This window comes from Anastrepha ludens, chromosome 5 (genome assembly GCF_028408465.1).
Source record: "Anastrepha ludens isolate Willacy chromosome 5, idAnaLude1.1, whole genome shotgun sequence".
Lineage (NCBI taxonomy): Eukaryota > Metazoa > Arthropoda > Insecta > Diptera > Tephritidae > Anastrepha > Anastrepha ludens.
The window spans coordinates 11,619,572-11,642,516 of NC_071501.1; the positions used below are offsets into that span (position 1 = coordinate 11,619,572).

Genomic DNA, 22,945 nt, shown 5'->3' on the forward strand with positions numbered 1-22,945 from the left:
CTGGTAAGGTGCATGCATCAGCTCCTATGCAAAATATGGTCGGATGAAAGCATGCCTGCTGATTGGAATTTAAGTGTGCTCTGCCCAATCCATAAGAAGGGCGATCCTGCAATTTGTGCCAATTACCGCGGGATTAGTCTTCTAAATATCGCCTATAAGGTTCTAGCGAGCGTATTGTGTGAAAGGCTGAAGCCCACCGTCAACCAACTGATTGGACCTTATCAGTGTGGCTTCAGACCTGGAAAGTCTACCATCGACCAAATATTCTCAATACGCCAAATCTTGGAAAAGACCCATGAAAGGAGAATCGACACGCACCATCTTTTCGTCGACTTCAAAGCTGCATTCGACAGTACGGAAAGGAGTTACCTGTATGCCGCGATGTCTGAATTTGGTATCCCCGCAAAACTAATACGGCTATGTAAGATGACGTTGCTCAACACCAACAGTGCCGTCAGAATTGGAAAGGACCTCTCCGAGCCGTTTGATACCAAACGAGGTTTCAGACAGGGTGACTCACTGTCGTGTGACTTCTTTAACCTGATGTTGGAGAGCATCGTGCGAGCCGCAGAACTTAATCGCTCAGGCACAATTTTTTATAAGAGCGTACAATTGCTGGCGTATGCCGATGATATTGACATCATCGGCCTTAACAACCGCGCTGTTAGTTCTGCCTTCTCCAAACTGGATAAAGAGGCAAAGCGAATGGGTCTGGTGGTGAACGAGGACAAAACGAAGTACCTCCTGTCTTCAAACAAACAGTCGGCGCACTCGCGTATCGGCACCCACGTCACTGTTGACAGTTATAATTTTGAGGTTGTAAAAGACTTCGTCTATTTAGGAACCAGCATTAACACCGATAACAATGTCAGCCTTGAAATCCAACGTAGAATCTCTCTTGCCAACAAGTGCTACTTTGGACTAAGTAGGCAATTGAGTAGTAAAGTCCTCTCTCGACGAACAAAACTAACACTCTACAAGACTCTCATCATGCCCGTTCTAACGTATGGCGCAGAAGCTTGGACGATGACAACATCCGATGAAGCGACGCTTGGAGTGTTCGAGAGAAAGATTCTGCGTAAGATTTTTGGACCTTTGCACGTTGGCAATAGCGAATATCGCAGACGATGGAACGATGAGCTGTATGAGCTTTACGACGACATAGACATAGCGCAGCGAATAAAGATCCAGCGGCTCCGTTGGCTGGGTCATGTCGTCCGAATGGATACAAACGCTCCGGCTTTGAAAGTATTCGATGCGGTACCAGCTGGTGGTAGCAGAGGAAGAGGGCGGCCTCCTCTGCGTTGGAAAGATCAGGTGGAGAAGGACTTGGCTTCACTTGGTGTGTCCAACTGGCGCCGGTTAGCACGAGAAAGAAACGACTGGCGCGCTTTGTTAAACTCGGTCAAAATCGCGTAAGCGGTTATAGCGCCAATTAAGAAGAAGAAGAAGATTTGATATGATATAATATGATACAATGGCGGCCGCCGTAGCCGAATGGGTTGGTGCGTGATTACCATTCGGAATTCACAGAGAGGTCGTTGGTTCGAATCTCGGTGAAAGCAAAATTAATAAAAACATTTTTTTAATAGCGGTCGCCCCTCGGCAGGCAATGGCAAACCTCCGAGTGTATTTCTGCCATGAAAAAGCTCCTCAGAAAATATCTGCCGTTCGGAGTCGGCTTGAAACTGTAGGTCCCTCCATTTGTGGAACAACATCAAGACGCACACCACAAATAGGAGGAGGAGCACGGCCAAACACCTAACAGAAGTGTACGCGCCAATTATTTATTTTTTTTTAATATGGTACAATAAGATTTGAGTTGGGTTAATGGGATTTCTGCCATGTGATATAGATTGATTTGAAGTGACGTGAAGTTATGAGAGGTGATTTAATTTCTTGTGATTTGCATGTTGTGATATGATCTCAATTGATGCGATTCTAGTTAATGAGATATGATGTAGTGTAAAACAATTTAATGTAATATGAGGTGGAGTGATTTGATATTATGTGATATGGCATGCCATGACATATGTTATCATGTCGTGTGATATTACTTTAAATATTTGAAGTTGCGAGAAGCGATGTGATATGATCTATGCGCATGTAGGGACACGAAAAATATATCGATACTTATTGGTATCGAGTATATTCGTTATTGATACCGATATTTTATACTTGATACTTTTGTTTCGATATTTGTACTTAACAAGTATCTCTAGAGCGGTATCGAGTAAACAAATTCCGCGGAAGTACGTAAACCACGCCACTCAATTTGCGACGCCACTTCATAAACGACAGGAAAAAAGTGAATTATCATTTAAGTTAACTTGATTTAAAGTTAAAGTAAGTATTAAAGCTATTATTATGTGCACTTTATTGAAATTTGTGTCGTTAGAAGAATAATGCCAAGCCGAAGCAATGTTTGGGGATATTTTACCAAACTATCCAACGGCGAGGTGAGGTGCATGACTTGCTTCAAAACTATCAAATCATCAGGAAACACCTCAAACATGCATAAGCATATAAAGAGCCACCCCGATGCGATGTAGGTATATTGTTGCCTCATGGTACATATGTGCACAAAACAAATTATGTTATGTTTTATATTTTTTTAGTGCAACAGTATTTGGAAAACAACAAACCACTTTTACAAGAGATCTTGATTTCTGAGCCCATCAAGACATGAAACTGAGCCGCAACCACCAACAATTTTATCAAAAAATCTGCTTTGGGAAAATTTTTAAAAGCTCATACACCACTTGATGCCGAAAATGACATCTATGCGGAAAATATTTGTGAGTCACCTAAAAAAAGAGGCAACTGTCCATTACACAATCAATGGAACGCAAATTTTCGTATTCGGATGACGGAAAAGATCATTCAAAACTCTGCAAGTTGTTGCTTTACTTTATTTGCGCCGACAAAAGACCATTTGATATCGTAAAAAGGGCTTGGATTTAACAAATTGATGAAGAAAACCTGCCCATCATTTAAAATTCCAAGCGTTGATAATACTATAATGCATTCTAAAATTCAAAGCACATTTGAAAATGTAGCTCACGTGGCACTAACATGTGAATGTTAAAGCACCGCCCACACTCTCAGCTTTAGAAATTCAAAATATTAAAACATTGATGAGTACTAGAATATTGACCACTAGAATATGTTACCAAAGAGCTGTGGGGTGAACGATATGTGACTATAAGCAAAATTATACCGATTGTGAATTGCCTGAAGGCGCAGATTAATGATGTATATGTGCCTGTAGGTGAGGACTACGATGATATGACAGTACTACATGCGGTAAAAAAAGAAATGATTAAACAAATAGAACGCCTATTCGGATGCATTGAAGAAAACTACTTAATTTCAATTTCTTGTTTACTGGATCCGAGATTCAAAAATATCCCTTTTAAAGACAAGTTAGCTTGTGCGAAATCAATTAAGTTACTAAGACAATATATAACATCCAATTCAAGTGTTCACTCGAGAGAAAATGAAAGTGATTCTTGGAGTCACTATAAGAAGTTGGCGCACACAGAGAAGCGGCATAAAAAATCATGTTCTGCAATGAACGTTACAAATAATGACGATTTAAGTCGGTGCCTTTCTGCCCAGGTTTCGCCGCTCTCTATCGACCCTTTAAAACAATGGGATGACACGAAAGTGGTATATCCAAAACTATACAACATGGCAAAGAAGTATTTGGGAATCCCTGCGACCGCGCCCTCTGAACGTTTGTTCTCTAAAGCTGGGAGTACTGTGACAAAAACTCGCAACCGACTTTCACCGAAAAGGCTTGACAAGCTGCTGTTCCTAGGGGATTGTACGGAGGAGGAGTGGGATATTTAAAAATAATGTAAAAAAATAGATTTGGCGCAAATAAATAAATACTCGATACCTTGCAACATCGATACTTAAGTTCCGATAATTTAATGAGTACGATGCTTTTCTTCTGATACTACTCATGAGTACATGATCGATACTTTACATTCGATATCGTGTCCCTATGCGCATGTGATCTAAAGTGATGTGATGTTAAGGCAAGGTGAAGTGATTTTATATTATGTGATATGAGTTAACATGACAAGGTGTGATATGATATGATATGGTATGGCGCGTATGATGGTACAGCGAATCTATGAAGGTGCCCACAATATTTTCTTGGTCCCCTTATTATAAAAATAATATATAATATGATTTGAGTTGATTTGATGTCATGTCATGTGATTTGATACAAATTTATTTGGTGTGACGTGATGTGATATGATGTGATCTGAGCTCGTTGATCTAAAGTGATGCGATTTTATTTAATAATACTACATCTGATGGGGATGTATGGGATTTAGCAATACAAGGCAACGACCTTGACTGGGTTTAACATGGCAAACTCCAGGGCTCTATCCTTGTCACTTGATTTATCCAAGTCGACACACAGCCTCCTGGATTGGATCCTGTCTTTTCCTTAGCTATCCTGGATAGCTGCTGAGCACCCGCCGGGCAGTGAACGAATGTGTGAGACGAATGTCCCGCCAGGACATTAAATTTGGGTTGTGCGCTGGGTTTGGGACCCGCCACGGAAAACAAAAAACAACCAGTGAAGACTGCAATAGCCTCGGATGTAAATAATTACCTTAAATTTCATCGCATGAGGTTGAGTGATTTGATATTATACATCATATATGTATGGTATGGTGTGATATGATATGCTTTGAGCTGATTTAATGAGATGTTTTAGTTAATGTGATATGTTGTAATGTAAGGCAATTTTCATCATATATGATATTATGTGTTATGACATGACATAGCAAGGCATGATATGATATAATATGATACGTTATGATTTGAGTTGAGTTAATGTGATGTCATGTCATGTGATATAAATTTATCTGATGTGATGTGAAGTAATGTGATGCGCCCTCAGTTTATCTGATATAAAGTGATGCGCTTTTATTTTGTAAGATCTGATTAATGTAAGACAATTTTTTATCATATGATGTGAAGTGATTTGATTTGACATGAAATGTTGTGACGCAGTTTGAGCTCAGATGAATCGATGTGACTTGATGTGATAGATACTGATGGTATATGCTAGAAGATCATTTCTTTTGGGATATGATATATTGAGATTATTTTATTGGAAAAAAATCAGTATGGAATTTCCATGGACATGTGTACAAGTACAGGTCAGTCCATAAGTTCGCGCGTATTTTACCCATAATTTAACTTTTGTACGATTTTTGCATACAAAAAATTTTTCGCGGAATATAACGGAACTATTTATATTTCCTTTGATATATTGTGCATTCAACAAGTGATTTTACTCGGAGATAGAAGCACGTGTTATTAAAAAATAAAATGGAATCTTCGAGGCATATTTTGTATTTTTTTTTTTATAAAAGTGGTACAAATGCAACAACTGCTGCTGCAGAAATAAACATTGTTCACGGAGAGGATACCGTGAGTGTAAGAACTGCGCAAAAGTGGTTTTCAAAATTCCGAAGTGGTAACTGCGACGTGGAGTATGCCCCGCGCGCTGGTCGTCCTGAAGTCTTTAACTCCGACGCCTTGCTCGAACTCGTGGAAGCTGAACCAAATTTGACAGTCGATATGATAGCTTAGAGGTTAAATTCATCGCATGGAACAGTTCACAGGCACCTGGTTCAGTTTGGAAAGGTTTCACAGCTGGGAAAACGGGTTCCGTTTAGACTTTCCGCCGCCAACCTTCAGCAGAGAGTGAATGTGTGCTCTCAGCTGCTGCAACGGCTTGAAAAGGAAAGCTTTTGAACCGTATCGTTACTGGTGATGAAAAAAGGGTCCTTTACAATAATCCTATTCGCAAACGCCAATGGTTAGATAAAGATGACACACCAGAACCGACCCCAAGAGATAGTCTTCCCCCCAAGAAGATTCTCCTATCTATTTGGTGGGATATGGCCGGTATTGCTTATCATGAACTTCTGGAACCAAACCAGACGATAACTGCTGATTATTATTTCCATCAGCTATTAAACCTAAATGAGGCTTAAGAAGAAGAAGAAGAAGAAGAGGCACGTGTTTCACCATGACAACGCAAGACCTCATACCGCAAGGCAAACATTAGGCAAGCTGAACAAGCTCGGATGGAAGCTAATGCCGCATCCACCTTACTCTCCGGATATTGCACCTTCTGATTATAACAAGAACTACTCCTCAAAAGAAGCTATAAAAAGGGATATCGAAGCGTATTTTGGCTCCAAGGACAAACAATTTTTCGAGCAGGGAATTAAAAATTGCCTAAACGTTGGGAAGACATTGCAAATAATGAAGGAAAATATATTATTGATTAATAAATACTTGAAACATCTTTTTTATCAATTTTAAAACCACCTTTAGAAAACGCACGAACTTATGGATTGACCTGATTTAAAGTAGGAAATTAAGAGAATCATAAAATTTAATTATTTTTTGTATGTTACAAGGCCATACAACTTTTTATAGTTTACAAATTTTGTCATTGCCTTTCACTGAGTATGGAATTAAAAAAATACAAGCCAGAGAGCTTTGTGCTCGCTAAGCTATAATTGTTCAGTTTGTTTATGTTTATTCTAATACTATTCCTGTGCTTTGTATTGTCAGAGAACTTAAGTTATCTGGTAACTTATCTGCAAGTGTTAAAAAATATTGCAAAAATTTCCAAAAATCTCAATTTTATTATTCTGATAATATTTCGCTTATATAAAATTTATTCGACTTATCCTTAATTTTTTTCTACTAAAATTTCTCTTATACAAAATTTAATCAACTTAGTCTTAATTTTATTTTAATAATATTTCTCTTACAATACATCAAAATTTTTCGACTTATTCTATACAAATATAATTAAATTCGCCTTTGTTCCGATTGCTTTCATCACAATATTGTTCAGCTGGTCGAAGTTCTTAGATAAAAAGTAAAGAAAAAAATGGTTTTTAGCAACGCAATTTCTATTCGCTTACATATCATATCAAGGCGTGGGCTTGCGGCCATTTCTGGTGATTGGTATCGCACGTCAAGCAACTGAAAAAGATCGGCACAGTGAACAAACACAGTGAAACAAAAAAAAAAAAATATTTCTTTTTCCTTACAATTTATCATTAAAATATATTGCACAAAAAAAGTCTAAGTCAACTGCTGCTGCGGTTTCGCACTTCGCTATACAATTTTCGTTTTGAATCTTTAATACTTTTATATCGTTTTAAGTAAATGATTGTTTCACTCTTGAAAATTTATTAATATTTCTAACGCAACTCTTAGAAAAATTAAATAAAAATATAGACCTTGAAAAAGTGGACTCCCGGTTGCATTTTCCCCAAGCAATATACATATACTTATAATTTTTTTGTTCTTAATTGAAATAAAGGCTCTGAAAATACAAATAAATGGATTTTGCAAATGAAATATTTTTTTTTATCTTAATCACGACAGAAAAATATGGTACGAATGCAATATTTCCATTTGGCAAACATGTTGAAATGCCTTAAGCTAATGTGTTGTGTGAATAAATAGATACTTACATATTTAAAGAAAAAGTTTTTGCGTGAATAAGCAGTACTATAAGTACATTAAGATTTTAGAATTGCTATTACTAAGTGTTCCCCCAAATGTCTCGCTTTTTTTCACAGAGTGCAGCACTTGGCACTCTCGCTCATTAAAAATGTTTGAGGCTAAAACTATACAGATCCAGTAGAACAGTTAACAAAAACAGCAAGTTAATTTTTTTTCCAATATATTATGACTGTATACAAAAAAGTATATCTATGAACAAGAGCCATTTAAGTTAGAAGCCGTTAAAAATCACTTTATGTATCTGCACATTAACAAAAATTCAATAGGTTAATCCAATATATTTCATCGCTAAGTTCAAAATTCAAATTTGAAAAAAAAAAGACCAGCCAAGAAGCCCGGGCTAAAAAGCCCACTCCGGAAAGTAAAAGAGTTGATTGTCAAGGAGAAACGAAGAGAAATGGCAGAGAGAAAGAGATAGAAAATTATAGAGACAGAGATAGCTAGTGCAGTGGGAATTTTCTGATTTTTTGGTTAAATCTGAAAATATCCTCCAGTTTGGGAGAACGAAACTCAAAACTCGTAGCCTTGCTCTAGCAAAGGCAGGACACTCACAGAGAAAATGCTCAGTGCTATCCGGCTTCTCTAAAGAAGAGAGGTAAATCGAGTTCTCCATGATTCTAATGGCGGTCATATGCTAACCTCATGTATGTAATATCGAATGCGAAGGTATTTTCTTCCAACTTTTAGAAGAAAATTCGACAGTTTTTTCATCGGGCTTGTCACAAAACATTTACTGTTCTACAATGTTCTAAATTGAACCATCGCTTTTTATTTAAATTGCATACATAATCGCTGATCCAATTCATGATCCCTGTAGAACTGATTCCGGTTATTGGCTCTGATCCCTGTGGCGAAACCGCTGATCCGCATTTGGCCAATTCATCGACAATTTCATTTCCTTGAACACTGCAGTGTCTTGGAACCCATATACAATACATAAGTACAACCTTACTGTGCCTTGCAAACAAAATTCAGCTTCTTCTTACATTCTTGAAAAACCTTTGAAGCCTGCTGTGCGTTCTCCAGGGCGCTCAGTGCAGTCTGGCTGCCACTGAAGACTGTCACTAAATTTTTTGAAATTTTAAAATTTTTTTGAATTTGTTATAACTTGACCGTAAGTTCGAAATTTTAAGATATGTGGCCTTTGTTGTCGTATAAAATAAATTTTTATAACAAAATGAAAAAAATTTAAATAAAAAATAAAAAATGGTAAAAATGTTGCAATATTTCACGCTGCTATTATTGTGAACACATAATTTTTTTTGTTGCTGCTGTGGCAGCATAAACATTCTCCATACATGTAAAGGGAATGCTGCTGGAGTGACAGCCCTGGGCCGAATTTAAATCCGCATCGTTCTGGTAAAGTAATATACAACCGACTGTCGTGGGAACGTTTTCTTCTTTAGTTGTTGTTATAACAGATTCAAAGGGCTGCCATGCGGTGTAGTCACCGATCGTCATCGTCTATGTTATCTACTAGTAGGCTCAGGAAAGGTGGGTTCCTTTGAGGATCTGTGGTCTACTCCTGGAAAGATGGGCCTCGCATCAACTCAGCGAGCGCTGGACTAGTGCGCACACGTGCAAACTCGCGAGATCTTCTGTCCACGGGTAGATCAGGGACGCTCGAGGGAATTTCTCAAACTAACAAAGCCGCAGCTCTCGAATTTGTTAGGTATCCTTATGGGACATTGTCCGCTAGGTGTCCATGCGGAGAGACTTGGGATTGCTTCAAGCCTTTTCTGCAGAAGCTGTCTAGAGGGCGAGGTGAAATCATCTCAGCACCTTCTTCTTAGCTGCGCTGCTTTCGTGGGGCAAAGATTTAAACATTTGCGCTCTAACTTTTTTGTGACATCTGCAGATATTGTGGGTTCAAATACCACACACCACGTGATGAAATTCATAACTATCTTCCAGCGATTAATACGAACGTAATTGGGCGCTGTGGGCCGTCATCCACTAATCCAATGCCTCTTTTTTCTATTTCCATCTTTTTTGTTTATTTCCTTCTGCTTTCCCCCAGCTCCGCCCTCCTCCATTTATGCTATCAAAACGGACAAATTTTGATTATTAGCCCAAGTGAGTCTCTTCCAAAGGCACCCATATATTCTAGGCGACTTACACGCTTAATCTCACAGATATATTTGTTATGCACATTCAAATGAACCACTTTCTGCTTTTCAAAATATTTCACAGTTAACCTTCTGTCCTCTTCATAGCACAGCATTCGCCTAAAATTATGCAACACAATTCGATCAACGCCAAATTGCGCGATCAGTTGACGCACTGCTCTATCGACACTAACTGCTGGATTGTAATTTAAGAAAAACCCCAATTCTTACAAAGAAATTTATTCATTTCGACTCGTTCAAATTTTACAATTAGAAAAATACTAAAGTAATCGATTTAAAATTATCACGTGGCTTTTCATTCTATCTTCAGCAATTTTCATGCAACCTATTTTATATTCTTATAAATCCAAGGCAGCAATGAAGTGATTCTCGTATAGACGCCCGGATATTCACCCTTCCCGCAACCAATGCCCCAAGACACAATACCGACCAGCGTATAACGGCCGCTCTCATTAACGATCAACGGACCGCCGGAGTCGCCCTGAAACCATAGAAAAGATTGAATTTAATACCAGCAAGTAAGAAAATAGCAGAAATGTAGCACAACTAAATAGGGGGAAGTGACTAGTTGCTTTAATTATATGTATAACGAACTAAAAAGCGAAAAATCACCGGCCCAACACATCACTAACACTTAATATTTGGTATTTATTTGATATTTTAATTCTTCTTACACTACACGAGTCCTTAGACGCCTGTCCGGCGCACACCATCGACTCAATAATGCCACCCGGCGCCGCACGCCCGTACTTCCGCGCACAATCCTGATTCGCCCAAATTGGTATCTGCACTTTCTGCAGAATTGATGGTTGTGGACCATTTTCGCGCAGACTACCCCAGCCAGCTACGGTCGCCACTTTGCCGCTATAACTGCGGCTTAGCTGACTGCTACCGGTGGGCAAGCAAATCGGTTGCACTTCGTAGGTGAATTTCATGGGTTCATTCACAGTCAATATCGCTATATCGTTGTGCTATGAGGAGACATCAAAAGAATTTAATAGTTGATAGTATGACTCTCTCCTTTTACGCTCCTCCTACACTTACCAATGTACTAAAATCGAAGCCCTTATGCCGCACCAAACGTTTAATGCGTCGCACAACATGTTGCACCTCGTAATTGGTACGTATATCGTAGTCACCAAGATGCGCCGTTAGTGCCGCCACATCCCATGACGTCATTCTGCCAAATAACACACACAATTACAAACCATCATGAAAATATTCAAAATACTCACCTGGCCACACAATGCGCCGCTGTCAAAATATGATTTTTCGTAATCACACTGCCGCCACAGAATTGTTTGCCCGACTTGAAGAGCACCGCAATCCATGGAAATTCATGTGGACTCGCATTGGTCCCGCCCACAATACGTTCCTGATCCGGCGTTGCTGGATTCTTAATGCCGCATTGCGCAGGTAAACCGTGATTAGAGGAGCCACTTGAGATTGGCGTTGCGGGGTACGTTGGACGATGTGTTGTTGTTGGCGCTGCAGTCGGACGATATGTCGGATAATTGGGATAACCAGGGTATCCAGGGTAACTAGGATAACTTGGCCGACGTGTTGTAGTTGTGGTTGGTCGTGGAGTAGTCACTGCGACTGGCCGCTTTGTGGTGGTGCGACGTGTGGTTGTGTGCGCTGTTGGTCTAGTGGTCACCGAAGCGTGTGTTGGATAGTGGTGATTGGGTGGATGTGTTGGCAATGGCGGCGGCCATACAGCGGCGGACGGTGGGTGTGTTGGCAATGGTGGTGGCCATTGGTGTGCGCCTGTAAATTGATTACCAAACTGACTTGGCCATTGATAGGCAAATTCATTGTACGTCGATACTGGTGTGCCTGTAGTAGTTTGCGGTTTGCTATCCTCATCTTCCTTGATGGGATCATAGACGACATTATTTTCTGCCTGAAATTCTGGCCTACCACCAGCTGTTGGCACATGTAATGGATCCACTAAGGGATCAATTTCCGTTGGGTGATCCAACTCAATAATATCTTCCTCATCTTTTTCCTCTTCCAACTCGTCCTCTTCGGGTTCATTTGACGGTCTTGTTGGTATGGTAGGTGGTGTGGGTAAGGGATTCACACCACCCGGGTAGATAAAAGGTGGAAACATTCCAGCACCTCCCAGACCATTGCCCATAAATGTGCCCGTACAGCAGATGCCAGTATTTGGACGTCCAAATGGATCGTAGAAACTGCATATATCCTGTCCTACGCCCGGTGTTTGGGGCCACTGACGCAATGCAAGAAAATTAAGTTGCCGTTTGAAACGGTAAAATTGCTGGCAGGCAGTGAAGCGCACGCAGATGCCAGCGTAACCGCGCGAAGTAATGCATTTACTACCTTCAGCGCCGAAATTCGTGAGCATCAAAAGAGAGGGATCGTAGAAGAGCTGGCGTCGATAACGCGATGGTTCCTCCGATGAGTAGACTTCTAATGCAGCAGCTTCTTGGTGAGCTGTAATGAGAAATTTAATGTTTTTAAAAGGGAAAAGAAAACTTTAGTATGCTACTCAATAGCTAATCTATATGTATATGTGCATGTACCATATGCATATGCTTGTAGAGGGACTCCTTGTAAAGTTGTTCAAGAATTAAGGGTGTTGCCAGCAATTTTTCTGAAAATTCCTTTATTTGTGGTCTTGAGTATAATAAAAAATATACTGAAAAAATGTTACAAAAAGCTCTGTAATTTTGAGTTTTATTCAATTTAAAATTTTTGGTATAGAATTTTTTATAGTTGGGCTCTTTTAAAATATTATTATTTTTTGTTTTTTGAGTTTAAAGGAAAAATATCTTTTTTTTACTTTTTTCGGTTTTTTAATATTTTTTAATAATTTGTATTTTTCATTTGAGTTTTTTTAATTTAAAAAAAATATCGTTTCTTACTTTTTTCAGTTTTTTAATATTTTTTAATAATTTGTATTTTTTATTTGTGTTTTTTTATTAAAAAATTTTTTTGTTGTTGCTTTTTTTTAGGGTTAAAAAAGATTTTTTTTTTACATTTTGTGGTTTTTAATAAGTATTTTACAATTTTGTTTTTCTAATTTTAGTATAAAACATACTTTTAAAAATCAAAAAGTCTATACGTAGTGGACAGCAGGCTGCGATTGACAATTACGAGTTCGGCGTAGTCAAGGTCTTTGTCAAGGACGTCAGCCAAGAGATCCAGCGAAGAATAACTCTTGCCAATAGGCGCTACTTTAGGCTGGATAGGCAATTGAAAAGCAGAGCCCTCTTTCGATGCACGAAAAAAACGCTCTATCAATCAATCATCCTTCCCGTCTTACTGTATGGCGCTAAGTCCTGGACATTGACGATCACCGAAGAGCGGTTATTAGAAGCTTTTAAGAAAATAATTCTTCGCAAGATCTATAGTCCAATTTGCGTGAATGATGCATACCGAATAAGATAGACCCACGAGCTATACACCGACATCGACGTAATGTAGGCGACTGCCTGGTTAGGTCGCATTGAGCGAATGGACAATAAAACGCCAGGTGCTCATTTCTAAACGCACTGGTGGAAAAAAGGATGTCCTCATTTACGTTGGATAGACCAAATCGATTGACCGCCCTTAGTATTTCTAATTGGCGTCAACGCGCGCAATGAAGAGGCGATTTGCGCAACATTTTGGTAGTGGCCAAGACCGACCATCGGTTGTGGTTGCGAGCTAAGTAAGTAATGCTTTAAATTTTGTTTTTTTTAATTTTATCGTTTTCACAAAAAGTTTGTTTAAAAAATTAAATTCTAGCCTAAAAAATGTTTAAATAAAAATTTTAAATAAAATTATAATTTAAAAAAACTTTAAATAAAATTAAATAAATTTTTTTTTTTAATATTATCTTTGTCTCAAAATGTTTGTTTGAAAAAATTAAGTTTTGACCTAGAAAATATTTTAAATAAATTTATAATTTTAAAAACTTTTAAATAAAATTAATAAAAAAAAAGTTTATTTAACTTTATGAAAATGTTACAAAGAATGGAAGATATTTAACTTTAAAAACTCTATACCAAATTTTCAGTATTGAATAATTCTCAAAATTATTGGGTATGGGAATAGTTTCTTCCCTCGTAAAAGAGGTGTCGCTGCTGACACTATTTTTGTGTTTGCTCTAGTAATGCAGGCGTCCCTCGTATAACATGGTTAATTCGTACCGTGCTATATCGAAACCGTGTTATACGAAACCTTGAAATAATATAAATAAAGGCAATGTGTATCGTGTTATATCGAAACCAGATCTTAAGGTGTAAAATTTTATGATAGCTGAAATTTCGTTCCAAATACTACATAAATGAAAAAGGAAGTTACCTTGAAGTTTTTATTAAAGGACAAACCGCATTTATAAAAGACAAAACGCATATGCATTTTCACTTCTCTAAACGAAATGAGATATTTTTTTATAGCAATGAATTTGGGGTATTCCCCTTGAACGGAAAAAAAGTTCAAATTTAAAATGCATATTTTTCAAAATCGTGTTATATTAATATGAATTCTTGTACCGTGTAATACCGTGTGATATCGTGTTTTACAAGTACCGTGTTATACGAGGGACGCCTGTATACTGGGGGTTTGTAGGTGTATATGTGAAGTCTCGATCACAGTAGTTGACGTTTGAAGCATAAAGATGCTTTTTTTATCTGACGTCAAAAATGTCTACGTTCGTCCCGAAGCATTTGCGGGAAGTCATGCTTCATTATTACCTTTCAATGAAAAGTGCAGCTGTAGCAATATACGACACGTATATTGATCAATATTTACGGTAATCACGTTCCATCAAATCAATTTGTAAAGAGTGGTTTCGACGCTTCCAAAGTGGCAATTTCGACGTGAGTGATAAAGAACGCGAAGGGACACCGAAAAAATTCGAAGATACTCAACCACAACGATTATTGGATGAAGACGCATGTCGAACCCTTGCTGATATGTCTAACGAGTTGGATGTTGACAGCTCAATCGTCGGTAAACGTTTGCACGCAATGGGAATGGTCCAGAAAGTAGGTAACTGGCTGCCACATCAATTGAAGGAGATGTATCTTGAACGGCAGAAAAGAAAAAGTTGTCTGCATTACATCGTCATTGGCGATGAAAAATGGATCTATTATGATAACCCTACGCGTTAAAAATATTGGAAGCTGCCAGGGAACCAGATCCATCGACGACGAAAAAAAAAAATCATGCTTCAAAGGTTATGTTGTGCATCTGGTGGGATGAGAAGGCTGTCATATATTTAGAACTTCTTAAACCATTTGAAACCATCACTGGCGATCATTACCGACTGCAGCTAATGCGTTTGAATCGAGCTCTCAAAGAAAATCGGCCGGAATGGGACGGTAGACATAACAAACTGATTTTGCTGCATGACAACGCCAAGCCAAACCTTGCTAAATCGGTCCAGAAATATTTAGAGGTACTGAATTGGAGTATTTTGTCCTACCCGCCATATTTCCCAGACATTGCATCTTCGGATTACCGTCTGCTCCGATCAATGCAGTCAGTCCTTTTTGGAGAGCGGTTCACTTCTTACGAGAGCATCGCAAACTGGCTCAATGAATGGATCAAGACAAAGAACTCGAATTCTTCTTCAGAGGAATCCGTATGCTGCCTGAAAGATGGAGTAAAGTTGTAGCTTCCAATAGCACATACTTCACAAAATATTTATATTAATTGTTTAAATAATTCGTAACTTTGGCTAAGAAAGGACGGAAACTTATTCCCATACCCACTATTATTTTTTTTTTTTAAGTTTTTCTGTTTACTTCTTATTCTACTACTACAGAATAAAATAATTTACGGTAATCTGCAAAATACTTGAATCACTTGACATGGAATCACTTCATAACTTTATAAATCATAGGTGCATAAACTACCATCAACTGCGTGCAAAGAGCGCGGCATTTGAAATCATGCCATACAATTTTCATTTTGCGTTTATTCAAAGTGATTTTATCTCAAACTGAAGAGACTATACAATTAAAAATTCGTTATCATCCCCCAAAAATAACGGCAGTTAGTTGTTCAATTACTATAATGCACAAAAGTCAAAATGGACAATTAAAAATCAATTCAATGAATTCCCAAGCGGTCAATTAGGTGCATTACTGTTTATGGCACAAAAATGCGAAATGAAGATGTAGATGGTAAAAAGAGATCTAATCTCACTGCTGCAAGTGGCCTCTTCGGCATTGCCTTATTGGCTCAATAGAAACGGTTTTAGTTGGCTCGCGTGGGCTGAAATCGTTGTCAACAGAAAATTTCTTTGCTCGATGAAGCAAGAACAAAACTTTCGTAGAAAAAAGCTAATATTTCTCATATGGTATGCTGAATTTAAAGTATCATTTGATAAAGAAGCTGCTGAATGATTTCTTAATTTTTACGTGTCCACTTGGAATCAAAATTTTGTATTCCAAAAATTTATTTTAATTATTTCTTCATTGCAGCAGTTTACGATGAGTATGCTTGAAGAGGCATAAAATGTTTATTTAGAAATTATTCACGTTAATGTCTCACATATTGGACCGAGATATCAAAAATTGGACCAACCACTTTAACCAGCTATTTGAGATCAACCATACATCAGGCATCAATATCTCATACTTCATTCGCACTTTCCCTTCCAAGTTGATAAATGTACGGATGGTCCTCATTTCTTTTAGGGGGAATTATTAACAAAAACAACTAGATAAGTCGAAAAATGTCAGCAGAGGTCTATCTGTCCAATATTCAGCTTACCATTACTTCCACTGATAGGGACACCTAATCCCAAACTTCCAGGTGAAATAAAAACTCAATCAGCATTGATTGCTGAGTCTACTGCTAAGATTTTTTGTCGGGACAAGCTGTTGATGTACTGGAATCTGAAAGCTCTTGAGACTCTCAGCTCAGCGCCATATCTTCGAATTCGCCTTAGCGTTTATCTTCTCTTTAAGTAATATACATTTTCGTTTTTTAAAGTATCTTTAGTTTATGTGACGTCGCAAATTTTAAAGGTAGTCAAACCACTGGTTAACATTTATCACTTCGAATAGCTGAAGCTTAAATTATTTTTGTTGATGGTATGTTGGATATATTAAAGTGCGATGAAAAATAAACGTAATTTCATATTCTTGAAAAAATGTTTGAAGAAACGTCAGAGTGCCATATAGCTCAGAGGTATTTTCGGTGCCAAGTGTCTATTATGAAGAGTACACACACACAAATAGTTCATTAGAAGATTTCGGTTAATTCTGAGTAGAGTCTTCTACATATGGTTCAAGCGGCTCACAACTTCCGGGATTAGCCCAAGTATCCTCTGGGTAGCTTCCAAACACTCGTTCGAGAGCGAGCCAACGTGAGCAGGCGAAGCGTCCTAGGATAGCTAGTTTTGCGCTGGGTTTGGGACCCTCCACGTAAAAATCCGGATGAGAACTTCCTACTGAATGAATGAATTACTGATGCCGACCCCTACAAACGAAGTAAGGATAACGAGTTGAGGGCACTAATTTTATTGCATTTGCCTCTTTTTCAGTTAGTACTAACCCTGAGCAGACAGCTGTTAAAATTTCATGACATTCTATTCATTCGCTTCCAGCGACTACTGGCTGGTTGCAGGCCTAAAAAAATGCTCTCCGATAATAAATTTCGCTCGAATGAAGAGGTTATCGTTGAAACTGGGAACTTTTTTGAGGCAAAAGATAAATCGTTCAACGAAAGTGGTATTGGAATGTTGGAGTGGCGGTGGAAAGATTGTTTGGAATGGAATGTTTTCTTTGTTAGGCCCCGGACTTTTTAGCGAATGTGTTACAATTATATTCAGTCAGCGAAGCTACAACACAGAAAAACTAAACACGTTGAATGGCTTCCAATAAAGGATCTTTCAAAAGTGACGCCTAGTCACTGTCAGTAGTAAATAATTCCTAGACAGTAAGTTTTTTTAATGTCATCTTTGACATTTGCCTAATAGACAAATGTTCAAAGAACAACGCATTAAAATGATTGAAACTTATTATGAAAATGGGCGATCTTTTAGAAAACAGCTAATCGCAAAAATCGTGATTTTTTTGGTGGAAATAATCATTCAAATGAGTAGACAAATCAATCATTGATGAGAAAGTTTCAAGAAACTGATTCTGTCGAAGATAGAAAAAAGACTGGCATACAAAAAAGTAGACGTTCTGTTGGGAATATTTTGAGAATTTTGCTGCTATAGCGCAAAATGTTGCTAGAAAACCTTCAACATCGATGTCTCGACGATTTCAACGGTTTCAACAACTAGAGCATTCACGAAACGACTGTTTGGAGAATTTTATTTATTAATTATATTAGGGGCGCAACTAAGTTCCCGCTGTTTGTCAATAGATGTCGCCAGCAGTGTGTGCTAGTCGATTCTAACATAACCTAAACGTAATAAACCAAGCTTAGACATATGGTAAACAAACTGCTTCGACACATTAGCGATTTTGTTTTGGTCTCATATACTTTTGGTTTTGTGAAAATGACTGATTTTGTGCCGAATAATCGTCATTTGTGGGAAGTGTTGATTCTCCTCTTTCATTCGAAAAAAAAACGGTGGCTGAAGCGCATCTAGAGTTACAAAAAGTTTATGGAGATGCTGCTTTAAGTAAAACAACGTGCCGAGATTGGTTCCGTCGCTTCAAAGACGCTGATTTTAATGTTGACGACCGTCCGCGTGAAGGAAGCCTAAAAGCCTTCGAAGACGCTGAGACGCTTGCTTCAGTACTAGGAGTTACCCGCCAATCCATTTCCAAGCAATTTCATGCTTTGGAAATGATTCAGAAGCAGGGGACTTGGGTTGCTTATGAGCTAAAACCACGAGATGTTGAACATCGTTTTTTCGCCTGTGAACAACTGCTCCAGCGGCAAAAAAGGAAGAGTTTTCTGCATCACATCGTGACGGTTGATGAAAAATGGATTCATTACAGCAGTCAAAAGAAAAGAAAGTCATCGCGACCGCCCGGTCATGCTTTTACGTCGTCGCCTCGGCCGAATATTCACGCTGCGAAGGTTATGCTTTGTATTAGTGGGACCAAGTTGGTGTTATTTATTATGAACTGTTAAATCAAAGCAAAACCATCACTGGGGATCGGTATCGACTTCAATTGATGCGATTGAGCGGAGAACTGCGCGAGAAGCGGGCGCAATACAGCATGATAACGCTCGGCCTCACGTTGCCACACCCGTTAGAACCTACCTGGAAACACTGAAATGGAAATCCTACCCCACCCACCATATTCTCCAGATATTGCGCCGTCCGATTATTACCTGTTCCGATCGATGGCACACGGTCTAGCTGACCAGCACATTCTTATAAAGGCATCAAAAAATGGGAGAGATGTGGATAGCCCCTAAAGATGAACAATTTTACCGCGACGGTATACGAGATCTACCAGGAAGATAGGAAAAAGTAATATCCAGCGATGGGAAAAACTTTCAATGATTCACTTGTAACCATTTTTTCAGAATAAAATTGTAGCGAGAACTTAGTTGCGCACCTAATACTTAAAATAGGGCATCGATTTAAAAATATTAATAAAAATTATTTTAGCCAAAGAAAAATCAAGATCGGCAGATGTTTACCTGCTCATGGTGAACATTTAAGTGATTAAAATTTATTAAGAGTAAAAAAATTTTAATTCAAATTTAAGATGTAAAATTATTAAAAGCCGTTTTTTGCATACAAATAGTGAAACCTGAAAGAAAATAAATTTGTGTATATTTTACAATATAATATTTTAAAACAATATCTTTTGATAAACTCTTTGTATTCGTATAACTCAAGTTAACAAGACTAGACAAGCACATTTTGTTACTGTTTCAAAGCTTAAATTTTAAATTTCAACAAACACAAATCAAGTGGCGATCAGACGAAAAAAAGCATCTCCTTTCCGAAATTCTCTACCGCCATTGCCATTGTTTGTATGCGTAGATTGATTGCTCAATATTGACATTATACTTAAATGGTCCGCTCGCCTGCGCCATGCTGAATGCCAATCGCCACATTCACTCCGCAGCCAAAATCATATTGTCAAGTTTCTTCACCTCAGTCTTAGTTTTGTTTTTGGCCACTTGCTCGATACAGAGTAAATATGCGCACGCGTCACTGATATTCCATTTGCTTTTGCTACAACAATGATTTTCTTGAGAATTTCTATTTTGTCATATTTTTCTGTGCGGCAAATTAGACCCGCATTTCGTATTGACATTCAGTCAGTTCAAAAAGCCATTTAAGTATATCTGACAAATTATTTGACAGCTACATAATTTAAAATCGCAACTTGCATTTCTATTTCATTGTTGCCTGTTGCCTATTGCTTTACGCTTTGACTGAGAGCAGCTTGAGTAGCAGCCATGACTTTTACATTTTTTTTTTCGTTTTTTTAAGGTATAGCCAACAATACGCTAATTAATTGTTTGCCACTTCATTGACAAACTCACACACATTTGTGAGTTTGTTTAGTATTCGGAAAAGGTGCTTAGGCAGAGGGGCTTGTCAAGTCACGCTTTATCAAGAAATGAATGCTTCTTATTTATTTACTTTACTTTTGCGCCTGATTTTCAGTTAAACACACTTACTTTTTTACTACGAGTATAATCTAGAATAGATACCTTTTTATAATAATTTTTTTTTTTGTAACTTCACACCAATTTCAGTACCTATTTCGCTATTACCATTTAACTGGTTCATTGTCCTTAATCCTCATTGAAATTTCTAATTCATGTTGAGAAGGCTGAACTCATCCATCATCGATATTTACTTTAGCCGCACGTGCGATGCATTTATAATAAATATTTATATATGTTTGTGCGTAGGTGTGTAAATACTAAATTTTTCTGCTTGTCCTCTTATGAACTCTGAACGCATTTTTGTGTGGTAGTAAGCATTTTTTGTAAGTGTACACCAAAAACAAGAAGGCAACGCTGTGTAATTATTACATTGAGCTGCGCGTGCATGCAAAGTTTTAAAGTACGTCTATTGAATAATGATATTTAAGGTCTCGTGTGGAATTTGTACAGTATTGTGCACAACGTAAGCAACTTGGTTCTTATAGCTAAATGTTATTGGACTATTTTTACGCTCACCTCACTCAGCTGATATTATGAACTAAAAAATTAAATCTATGATTGCGACGAGTTAAAGAATTCGAATTTATCCTCATAAAATGAGAGTTGCAAAAAGCACACAATCTAAGCGACTTTGTTTTTATTTGGTAATATATAACACATATATATATGGTAATTGGCGCATACACCCTTTTTGGGTGTTTGGCCGAGCTCTTCCTCCTATTTGTGGTGTGCGTCTTGATGTTGTTCCACAAATAGGTATTTTGGCATATTTCAGTTAATTCGGACAGTTATTCGCCTTCAGTTATTGCTTAATTATAAGTTTTTTCAGAAAGACTTTTTCGGAACGCTGCGAAATGGATTCAGAGTACCATCACCTATATCATGTTATGTGTGCGAGATTTCGCAGAGGAGATTCTCTGGCGTGTCATCTTCCAGCTCGGAGACACAGCAGACACTTGTTTCTTGAAATGTTAATGAAGATAACAATGTAAAGCATGGAATGAGGACTCGTATGTTCTCTCTCTCTCTCTCTCTCTAGGTTTAGAAGTATCTTCGAGAAAAAACCTGTCTCTGTACTGGACTATCCATGAAGTGTCATAAGAATTATTTGCCTTCCAAGTCATTGATAACTTCCTTTGTTAGGGCTTTAGTAGGACCGCAAAAGGGTGCTGGTCCATGAATTTTCGATGTAGTACCTACTTTCTTTAATTGCGACTATTTCTACATTCATTAAAATAGGTATCAAATATCCCAAAAATAAAAAAAAATCACTTTTTTTAATAAAAAAATAAAATGTTTATTTCAGTTTAGATTAGATAGAAGATTTTATTCCAAAACTTTCCTACGCTTTAATTTCAAAAATTAAATTAAATTATCCTGAGCTTCATATCAGCTAATATCGGAATCCCGAATATTTTAAGTTTCCGAATTTTCGGGATAGATTCATTTCAACATTTCGGCATTAATTTAGTTGAAATGAACCTAATCCTGAAACGTTGAAATGAGTTTAATCCCGAAATTTCGGAACCCCGATGATTTTAAGTTTCCGAGATTTTGGGATATGTTGATATGAAGCTGGGGATAATTTATTACATTTTTCAAGTTAAAGGATCCCGTAAATTTTAAGTTCGCGAAATTTCGGGGCTAGTTTTCCTACTTACTTTATATGTATTAACAAAAATAATTACTACAGAGTGGTGTTGCGAAAAAGATTTCTAATAATGCCTACAGAGAAAGCCAGGATGATAATCCGTTTACGTGGGATCACCCACGCAAAGTATAGGGTGGGCCATGTAAAATTTGCCTTTTGAATCGGCTATAAAAAAAACTAATCAATATTTTTTCAAACTTTTTTTTTATTTTGAAGATTGAACATTGTAATTTATGAATGAAAAATAGTATCGTTCAAATGACTGCCACGACGGGCTTTACAGTAGGCCATTCGATCAACCCAATTTTTAAGCACATTTTCGATTGTTTGGGCTCCAATTTCATGAATGGCAACTTCGATTTCGTGTTTTAAAGCATCAATCGTCTCTGGATGATTCGCATAGCATTTGTCCTTAACGGCTTCCCACAAAAAATAGTCCAACGAGCTTAAATCACAGCTCCGAGGCGGCCAATTGATATCGGAATTTCGGCTGATTATTCGATTTTCAAAAACGGTAGCCAAAAGTTCGAGTGTAACTTTGGCAGTGTGACAGGTTGCACCGTCCTGTTGAAACCAAATGTCGTCCATGTCATCCTCTTCAATTTTTGGAAACAACTCGTTGAGCATGTCACGGTAACGCTCGCCATTTACTGTAACCGCGGCTCCTCGCTCATTTTCGCTCGCTCGTTGTGGATGCATTTGCTTCTCTACAGTAACGTGTGGATTTTCTGAGCCCCAAATCCGACAATTTTGCTTATTGACGTAGCCACCGATGTGAAAATCAGAAAAGAAGAAGAAGACTCTCCACTTTGGAAATAGGTTTTCAATATTTCCCAATTTTGTTCAAGCGTATAGCGTCCCATTTCGTAAATGTCAAACCTTTAAGTAAATTATGAACACATTTGACATGTCATTTGTGTTACCATTCTTAAAAAAATGGGTGGTTCAAAAAGCAAACGCTATATGGCCCACCCTGTATAGAGAACCATTATAATTGTGCGATATGTCAAGA

At 37.8% G+C, this 22,945-nt stretch overlaps 1 protein-coding gene across 2 annotated transcripts in view; it reads right to left on the bottom strand.

Annotated features, from left to right (window-relative positions):
- Positions 1 to 9,930: 9,930 nt before the first annotated feature.
- The window catches only part of LOC128864349 (transmembrane protease serine 9), a 31,155-nt gene continuing 18,140 nt past the window's right edge, over positions 9,931 to 22,945 (bottom strand). Inside the window, exons 1-5 of one of the 2 annotated variants that reach the window (XM_054103965.1) lie at positions 16,452 to 16,552; positions 10,955 to 12,176; positions 10,764 to 10,899; positions 10,394 to 10,690; positions 9,931 to 10,200 (exon numbers count right to left, since the gene is read on the bottom strand). In XM_054103965.1, coding sequence (XP_053959940.1) covers positions 10,045 to 10,200; positions 10,394 to 10,690; positions 10,764 to 10,899; positions 10,955 to 12,087 — 1,722 coding nt within the window. In that variant the 5' untranslated portion in view covers positions 12,088 to 12,176; positions 16,452 to 16,552 and the 3' untranslated portion in view covers positions 9,931 to 10,044. Of the gene's footprint in view, positions 10,201 to 10,393; positions 10,691 to 10,763; positions 10,900 to 10,954; positions 12,177 to 16,451; positions 16,553 to 22,945 lie in introns of those variants that run through there. The other variant, XM_054103964.1, reaches the window with a different exon arrangement.